The sequence below is a fragment of the Camelina sativa genome, chromosome 1 (assembly GCF_000633955.1).
Source record: "Camelina sativa cultivar DH55 chromosome 1, Cs, whole genome shotgun sequence".
Lineage (NCBI taxonomy): Eukaryota > Viridiplantae > Streptophyta > Magnoliopsida > Brassicales > Brassicaceae > Camelina > Camelina sativa.
The window spans coordinates 4,650,749-4,660,130 of record NC_025685.1 but is presented as its reverse complement, the minus strand read 5'-3'; the positions used below and the strand labels follow the sequence as shown (position 1 = coordinate 4,660,130).

General features: G+C 41.1%; 1 protein-coding gene across 1 annotated transcript; it reads left to right on the top strand.

The window, feature by feature from the left end:
• LOC104773319 (rho GTPase-activating protein 4-like) lies at positions 390 to 3,088 on the top strand. Its single transcript, XM_010497919.2, has 5 exons — positions 390 to 1,320; positions 1,734 to 1,854; positions 1,947 to 2,066; positions 2,147 to 2,377; positions 2,453 to 3,088. The coding sequence occupies exons 1-5, from the start codon at positions 923 to 925 to the stop codon at positions 2,912 to 2,914; spliced, it is 1,332 nt and encodes a 443-aa protein (XP_010496221.1). The 5' UTR covers positions 390 to 922; the 3' UTR covers positions 2,915 to 3,088.

The window sequence follows — 9,382 nt, the reverse complement described above, 5'->3', positions numbered from 1 at the left end:
TTTTTTTTTTTTTTTTTTTTTTGGGGTAATGCCATGTTTGTCGCTTCTAGGAACATAGGTTGTGATTAGGTTACCAAGTACATAAGAGTAGTCTTATTGTAGATTAATTCTTTTACTATTTTGCTCTCAACTGCATATTATGGTAGATTACTTCTTTTACAAGTGTGTTTGACTTTTGTCATAGATATATATATATATATCTCCAGTATGGGAATATAATAAAACGGAGTTAATTAATAATAAGTCAGAATTAGAATTATCCTACTAGATAGTATATTTGATATCATCTCACATAGAAACAAAAAGTTATTACATACTATCTACTTAGGAAAAGTATCTAAAGTAGATAGTATGTAAAGAGAGAGAGAGATGATGAGACACCAAAACAAAAAGACAGCAAAGAAAAAAAGGAAAAAGACCTTCATCTTCCTTGTTAATAATCAATCCTTCATCTTCCTTGTTAATAATCAATCCTTCATCTTCTCTCTCACCAACCTCCACCTATCTCTCTCTTTATCTCTTCTGTGAGCCACGACTTGTGCTGTTGTGTATAGAATACGAAGAAGCAAGAAAGAAAGAAGGATTGAAGTGTGATAATTACAACCCACCAACTAAAACCCTTTCTTCAATTCAACTCTACGCGTCGCTTAGTAATACCCAAAAAAAAAGTTTTAATCTTTTTTTCTCCCAACAGAAAACCAAAGCAAATCATTAATTTACTCCATTTACTAACCCAATTTTCTAGGTTTTTTTTTTCTTTTTCTGTTTCCCTGAATTTTTTTTTTTTGTTATTAAAGATTGATTCTTTATAGCCTATTGATTTTGACCTCTCCCTCACTGTGTCTCTCATTGAGAGAGAGAGAGTACCCATCACTCCAAGATTTGATTTTTTTTTTTATATTTTGGATTATCCTTTGAGATAATGGCCAAAGTACTAAAATCAAGCCAATCATGCCATTTCCCTTCACCTTCAAGCTCTTCTTCTTCTTCCTCTTCTACATCATGTGGTGGCAATGATTGTAACAGAGACCCACATTCTCCTTTTAACATTTCTCGAGAGGAAGAGGAAGAAGAAGAGGAGAGAAGCGAGAAAGAGAGAGAAAGATTCGAGCTTTCCTCTGCATTGGAGATTCTTGTTTCTGCTATTAGAAGGTCTGTGATTGGTGGCTGTGTTGGTGAAGAGGATCTTTGTTCTATGGAGATTGGTGTTCCCACTGATGTTAGGCATGTAGCTCATGTCACCTTTGATCGTTTCCATGGCTTTCTTGGTTTGCCTGTTGAGTTTGAACCTGAAGTCCCCAGGCGAGCTCCTAGTGCAAGGTTTGTGTTTTTGGTCTCTTATCAATTTTTCTGGTAATGTTTGGTGATTATAAAGAACCAATTGTGTCTGTGGTTTAGTTTCTATATCCTCTGAAATGATTCTACCTGCGATTAGTTTAGCCCCTGACATTTTTGATGTTCTTGAATCAAATCTTTTATGTTCTATGAGTTTTGGGTGAAATATTTTATTAAGTAGATGGCTTGTTTAAGGATCTTGAGTGAGGTAGATGGATTAAGGACTTCTTGTGTGATATACATTTTCTCAACTCTTTGCCAACTTTGATGTTCTTGAATTAAAATCTCTTGTTTTCTTACAATGTGCATGGTTAGTCAACGCTCTTGAGTGAGTAGAGTAGATAGATAGTTTTACTCTGTTCAAACAGAAGCTGATTAGACTGTGTTTATAAATGCAGTGCTACCGTGTTTGGAGTCTCTACTGAGTCAATGCAGCTATCTTATGATACTAGAGGGAACATCGTGCCTACAATACTTTTGATGATGCAGAGTCACTTGTACAGTAGAGGCGGGTTGCGGGTGCGTGTTAATCTGCATGTTTATAACAATTTCCATCTGGTTTTGCGACAATGGGTAAATATAAGTTCATTTGCTTTGTTTGTTGTATATAGGTAGAAGGAATTTTCAGGATTAATGGTGAGAATGCTCAAGAGGAGTACATAAGGGAAGAGTTGAACAAAGGTGTTATACCTGATAACATTGATGTCCACTGCCTAGCAAGTCTCATTAAGGTAAAAACCTGTGAACTTCCCAACATTCATGTTGTTTCCTTTTGCTTTTTTTTTTTCTTGAATTTTGGTTTTTCTTCTAGGCTTGGTTTAGGGAACTTCCGAGCGGTGTTTTGGACTCTCTCTCACCAGAGCAAGTAATGGAGTCTGAGAGTGAAGATGAGTGTGTGGAGCTTGTAAGGCTTCTTCCTTCAACTGAAGCTTCTTTGTTAGATTGGGCTATCAATCTAATGGCTGATGTTGTCGAGATGGAACAACTTAACAAGATGAATGCTCGCAACATTGCAATGGTTTTTGCACCTAACATGACTCAGGTTAGTGTTTCGAATGTATCTCTTAAGATTGTTTTATGTGTACGTTTTTGGTAAATGACATCAGTCAAATTGCAGATGTTGGATCCATTGACGGCTCTCATGTATGCTGTGCAAGTTATGAACTTTCTTAAAACACTTATTGTGAAGACGCTTAAAGACCGGAAAGAATCTCGAGACAGGTTGGTTCCAGCCTCAATTCCAGGTCCTCGGGACCATAATGGTGATCAGAGCAGCAGTAGACAACTATTGCATCTCATGAAAGCTAACAAGGATGAATCTTTAGACAACTCTGAGGCCGAGATGAAAGACAAAGAAGTGTCTGCAGATGAAGAAGAAGAAGAAGAAGAATCTGTAGAATCTCCAGAACTTGTTGGCATAAAGTCTTCTCAGGTGAAAATCTGTACTAATGGAGGTTATGGACAGAAACAAAATGATTGGGAGGAGCAGAGGAAGAAGACTACAACGACCATGCCTAAAGCGAGTAGTATTGTGGGACGCGTGAATTACAGAGTTGAGCTATTCGAAGCTTGGCGATGAAGAAAGGTGAATAGTTGATGTTTTTTTATCCAACTTTTGGATTTTCTTGATTTGGGTTTTGTGGGATGGATGGATGATGCTTTTAAATTTTGATGATGGTTGCTTGTGTATCAAGAAATGCTACGTCTCTGCATATAATTTCGAAAAAGATAAGCTTCTGCTTAAGGTTTTATGTTGAAGAATCTGCAACTACTGCAACTTTTGCAGAATTATCGTCATATATATTAACGACTGTAGATGTAAACAAAAGATCTTAAAATTAAAACAGAACATATTACAAACTTACAATCACACTCTTTTTTCCATGACAACTAGACAAGCATGAAGCATCACATCGTCGTTACATTGAGACTTGAGAGTGGTAGGTCTTGGAATTTATTGAAGGAACAAATTAAAAACATCACAGAAGTTGATTATTTCATAGTCAACGAAATGACATGACTGACAGACGTTTTGTTCCTGCAGTTGGCATGCTGAGTCACATGGTGTGCATACTTATCAAACAAGGTATCGATAATCTCTTTTCCAAAATGGGCAGTGAGCATTGGTTCACTAACCGCTCTAATACAATTGGCTTCATTTCGTCCTGCTTCATGCCCATCTTCTTCGTTGTAGTCGCAGTTACTATAACCAAGATCGAATCCATGTTCCTCCAATTCATTGATTTCAAAAGAGCCCTCGTTTCGTATTACTTCTTTGAGTTCATATACGTTCAGATCATAAAACGGCATGTTGAACGTATCCAACTTTGATTCACTGACATGCCCATGTTTTTCCTCCAATGGTAAGTTCTAATTTTGGGTATCTTATTTTTGAAAATATTATTTTTTGATATTTAAACAAATTTAAATAAAATGAAAGTAGTATAAATGTGTAAACATTTAAGATTTTATAAAAATAATAAAATATTGCATTTAATTAATTTTTAAACATACAAAACATAATAAAAAGATTAATACATATTACAGTAGAATTGCCATTGTCGAGTTCCACTCCAGTAGCACCTTGTTGTCCAACCAAAAAAAAAAGAAACGGATCAATGGTAGAGGGAGATAGGTAAACATGAAAAGGGCACAAAGTAGAGAGGAGCAGAGAGGATTTTGAGATGACTTACAGAGCAATAGGAAGCAGGAGGATTTGTTTTCCATCTTTTGGGTCCATATATACATCTCCATCATCTAGAGACGCAGCAAACAAGAAAACCATAAAATATTAGTCCACCTAACATATGGATAGGGGAAGTGAAGCAAACGTAAGGAGGGAGTGATTATGAGTAATGAAAAGACTTGCCTGACTTGTTGTTGGAAAACATCAACGATTGAGCTTCTTCTCTGCTCCGGTGATGAGTTGTTTGTGTAGAGAGCTGGTTCACAGAATTTCTAAAAAGAAACAAATACTTCCACCAGTGTCCTCCTGCTTCTGATCATAAAGAAAGAAATATGAACCTTTGCTCAAAAAGTCGATACAACTTTTGGATATCTTCCATATTGGGAGGATCAGCATTTGGAACGATCTTTTTATCCCTCAGAAACCTAGGAGGTGCTTTTGATTCATTTCCCAAAGAACCACCACAGGGATTGAAACTCGACATGTTGTCCTCACAAAGCGTCTGCATCCTTTAAACAACATAACCAAATTTCCCCTAAATTGCAGTGGTTGGTACATACTACGCAACGGACACAAATCTGAAAAGACACACACAAAACCTTCGCAACATTAACACCATTTCCTAGCTAAAGTAATGAATTGAACTAGCTTGTAGCAACACCTCCAAGATTTACTCAAACTTGCCTGTAACAATTCAATCTACTAGTAATTTACTCATTCAAGGAACAATTCTGATGTTAAATGATGGAGAAAAGAGTTTTGATAAGAGTCCAGACTGGCCAATGTAAATGCTAAGTTCAAGCATCTATTCTCAAAGCATCTAAAAACACTACCTAGATGCAGAGGTGTGAAAGTCTCTACCAGTTTGTTAAACCAACCTTGTAAGTATCCTGTGAGAGAGAAAACACTCGGGATTCTGACCAGTTTACCAAACGATCCAAGGGAGGAGACCCATTGAATCCAAAACTCTTAATCGTGTCAATCTCTTTCTCAAAAAAAAACTTTCTGCAAACCAGAGACACAATTTAGACACAATTCTGCATTTTCTTTCTTTATAGACTATGAGGAAAACAAGAGGAAACAGATTGTAAACCTATACTAAGAGGAAACAGATTGTAAACCTATACTCAGAGGAAATACAAATTGAAAATAAACCTATACTAAGAAACGAAATCGAGACTGTTGATATAAGAAATCGACAATATAAATAATACGGATATTCTTAGGGATAAACCGGAACTGATCCTCTTATTAACGTAGAATTGAAGTGAAGGGTTTACAGAAAATGACAATCAAAGAGCTAAGTGCAGTTAATACGAAAATAATTGTTTTTCTCTCTCTATTTGCCTAAAAAGTGGATCATTTGCTCTAACAATGACCTCTGGTATATATAGTGGGCCAGTGACCTAGGGCTTCTTCTGTCCCTTCTACAAAATGACGATTTTGCCCCTACGGCCAGATGGGCCAGATCCAAGACTTCAGGCCCTAAACTTCCCTAGATCTTCTGTTTGGACTTCTGTAAATGTTGGGGGCAAAGCCTATATCCAACAATGGTCCCCCCTAGTCCGATGAGCGATGGCGTGCTTGAGCTCGTCGGGTACAGTTCCATGTCTTTAGATCCGTCTTGAAGAATGAACAGAAGATTTTTGAGAGTTTAACGGCCTTCCGGAAGGTGCCTGGATGAACAGTGCATGTCGCCGTCACTTACTATCGCGACGAGATGGCCTGATCGTGGTCCGACCATCGGTATGGAGCGAGGTCATGTGTGCGAGATCGAGCGGGTTGATGTGTCGTGCGGGTACGTTGCTTGGTTCAGCTTATTGGCGTGTTCGTATTAGCGAGATGGCGAGATGGTACTCGGCGAGACGGTGAGGTGGCGAGATAGCGAGATCAAGATTCTCGGTGGCGATGTCGAGATTCTCGGAGACGAGGTGGTGGGATCGAGATGTTGGTGGCGCGCATGTCTTGATACGGAGGCGTGCTGAAGTGTGTGTTGACGTGTGCGTGCTCGCGAGATACTATCGAGAGTCCCGCGGGATGGTCTTGGGGTAGATCGTGTTTACAAACTTGCGATGATGGTGTGACAGTATGGCGAGATGAGGCAGTTCGCAGTACGCAGTACGCTATACGAAGTTTGCCGTTTGCGAGATGTCTTGTTCGTATCGCCTGTGTCGCGTCGATGAAACCTTGGCGAGGTGCAGATGAGATTGCAAGGTTCGTTTGAATCCGTATCGAAGACTTGTTCTAGCGTGCTGATCCGTAGGTCGAGGCGCGGTGGCGACGAGTCTGCGTAATGGTGTTTGTATAGAGTTTTGTAGCACACGTGTTGTTGTAGAATTGCAGGGGATAAAGTGACGACATCAGGACTGACAATGGCACCATTTTCTTTCCGGGGCGTGTCGAAGTAGAGGTGATTTTTCCGCGTGGTGGTTAATGGCGAGGTAACTAGCTCGTGTATGTGTTGATGGACTCATGGCGTGATGGTGTTATATTTGACGCGAAAGAGTCATAGCTCACGTGACGAAGTGTCCACTCTGATGCATGTCCAATCGGCGTGTTCAAGACCTGGCGAGGTTGAGATCGTGGCTTGCTCGAGGTCCTGGCGAAATCGAGATTTTGGTGGAAAGGTGGCGAGGTGATACAGCGAGGAGCATACAGGAACATCGTGGCATCGAGGCACGCATACGAAATGACGAGATGACTTAGCTTGACATTGCTAGGAGCATTCGAGGAAGTTGTGGCATTGAGGCGTGCATACGAAACGGCTAGATTGTTTTTGTGATTGCACCTAGACGTAAAGTCATGTCGTGAAGATGATCTTGAGCACTTCTCGGAGTTTGTTATCGGAGGCGCCGACGAGACTACTCAAGAGTGATATGTCTTCTTATTATCGTTTATTCCTTTTTTTTGTTATTGCGAACTTGATTGCTTTATGAGCTTGGTCATTCGTACTTTTATTGATGATTTTCGCGCAAAGATTGATTATTGCTGATTTTTGTCACGCAAAGTTAGATTATTCCGAAATTACCCTCAAAATAGAGATGCGAACAGTGTAGGACGTCTCTTGGCTTATCCTGGATATGTTTTTCCCCGAAACGTCTTGAGTAGACAAGAAGGACTTGTCGTACTATTTTAGGTGCGGTACGCGTGACCGGCTTACCCTGTGGGTGCTGCAGGAATTACGTGTGTGCGAGTTGGGGTCTCGGCTTACTCACTCCGCTTCCTGCTAGCTCATTGCGAGTCTGGGCTCGGCTTAAAATGTCCTACCGAAGTAAGGACGTGGATTATTTCACCATTGCACCCATGCGGAGCGCGTTTAAAATCATACACCTGGCCAGGGCGACAATGTGCAAGTTAGGTGCGGCTTTTGCTTCCGGCTTATCCCGTGAGCTCGATATTGTCGAGCGTGTGACGATTTTAGTTTTTTTTTTTTAGATGTTCTCGTTGCGCCAAATGTGGCAAGTATTGGTCCTTGATGCATGCTGGTGAATGTGCGGTGTTTGCCGGCGGCGCTGTCTGGTGAGGTTGAGGTCAAGCTGACTGCTTGCACGAAGCTTGGTGTGTTAGCTGCGTTTGTTGTTGCGAGATTGCAAGGCCGTGTCGCGTTGGCGAGCTCAACACTTCTACATATGGAATCATTGGCGAGCTCAATACTTTTCCGTATAGAATTATTGGCGAGCTCAATACTTTTCTGTATGAAATCATTGGCGAGCTCAACACTTCTCCGTATGGAATCATTGGCCAACTCAACACTTTTCCGTATGGAATCATTGGCGAGCTCAACACTTCTTTGTATGGAATCATTGGCGAGCTCAACACTTATCCGTATGGAATCATTGGCGAGCTCAACACTTCTTCGTATGGAATCATTGGCGAGCTCAACGCTTATCCGTATGAAATAATTGGCGAGATGGTGTGACTTGCGTCATTCGCGGACAGGCTGATTGTCGGCAAGATCGAGAAGTTAGAGAGCTGCAAGGTGACCTGCTTGAGGGTTCACGAGATGCTGTCAAAGGTGTTGCATTTGATATTTGGCGTGTTTGAGGGCTGATGAGGTCGAGATTGTGGCTTTATCGAACTTTCGGCGAGCCCAAAGGGTTGTTGCGAGGTCGCCATTAAGGGATATGCCTGCGAGATCGAGATCGTATTCGGGCGTGGAGAATATCGATGATTGTTCATTGTGAGTGACAAGTGCTTGCGTATGGGCGTGGTACGAGGCATGAGATGCTGTTTGTGTCGTCCGGGGTGCGAGGATAATTTGGGTGTGATTGGTTGGAGCGACGCGCGTAGCGCCTACGGCTTCACAGTCGGTTGGATTGATGCCAACGGCTACACGAACGGGGGGCATAGCGCCTACGGCTACGCCATTGGTTGGAGCAACGCGCGTAGCGCCTACGGCTGCGCGGTTAGTGAGTGTTGCGTCCTCGACCATAGCTGCTTCGGTCCTGTCGACGCCTTGGAGCTGGTTCGTCCTCGCGCGGGTGCGCCCCCATATGGTGCGCTTGGGAGACTTGACGCGGTCATGGAAGAGTCGACGCCTTCATCGCTGGAGAGATCGGTGTGAGACATGCTTCTGGTTTTCCGCAAACACCTGTCTTCAAATTCTATTCGCCAAATTGTTGATGTAAGAAATCGACAATATAAATAATACGAATATTCTTAGGGATAAACCGGAACTGATCCTCTTATTAACGTAGAATTGAAGTGAAGGGTTTACAGAAAATGACAATCAAAGAGCTAAGTGCAGTTAATACGAAAATAATTGCTCTTCTCTCTCTAATTGCCCAAAAAGTGGATCCTTTGCTCTGACAATGACCTCTGGTATATATAGTGGGCCAGTGACCTAGGGCTTCTTCTGTCCCTTCTGCAAAATGATGATTTTGCCCCTGCGGCCAGATGGGCTAGATCCAAGACTTCAAGCCCTAAACTTCCCTAGATCTTCTGTTTGGGCTTCTGTAAATGTTGGGGGCAAAACCCATATCCAACAGAGACTCACAAGACGCGTACTCGCTTGATTTTGTAGATATAGAGACCTTCGATCTGAGATCCAAGGAAGGGAGAGTTGAATCCGAGATCCACAACTCAAAACTAATTTGATAATCGATTAATTTGGTAGATTTAGAATAAGGTATAACTGATCAGTCGATTGAAGAAGAAGAAGAGAGACTCTCGAGAGAGAAGAAGCGGAAGAAAAATAAATCAATCCACCAAAAGAAAAAAATTTCTCAATTAAACGGTTTACCCAACAATTAACTGACACGTCACAGCTCTTATATGAAAATTGAGGTTACTATATGAGAGGAGCTCTTGTTTTTTTTTTTTTTTTTTTTTTTTTTTTTTTTTTTTTTTTTTTTTTTTTTT

Bases quoted from the DNA above. Each gene is read 5' to 3' on its own strand.
- LOC104773319 (XM_010497919.2), top strand. From the start codon at position 923: ATGGCCAAAGTACTAAAATCAAGCCAATCATGCCATTTCCCTTCACCT. The intron at 2,067-2,146 runs GTAAAAACCTGT...TTTTTCTTCTAG, and splicing joins GCCTAGCAAGTCTCATTAAG to GCTTGGTTTAGGGAACTTCC. The intron at 2,378-2,452 runs GTTAGTGTTTCG...GTCAAATTGCAG, and splicing joins TTGCACCTAACATGACTCAG to ATGTTGGATCCATTGACGGC.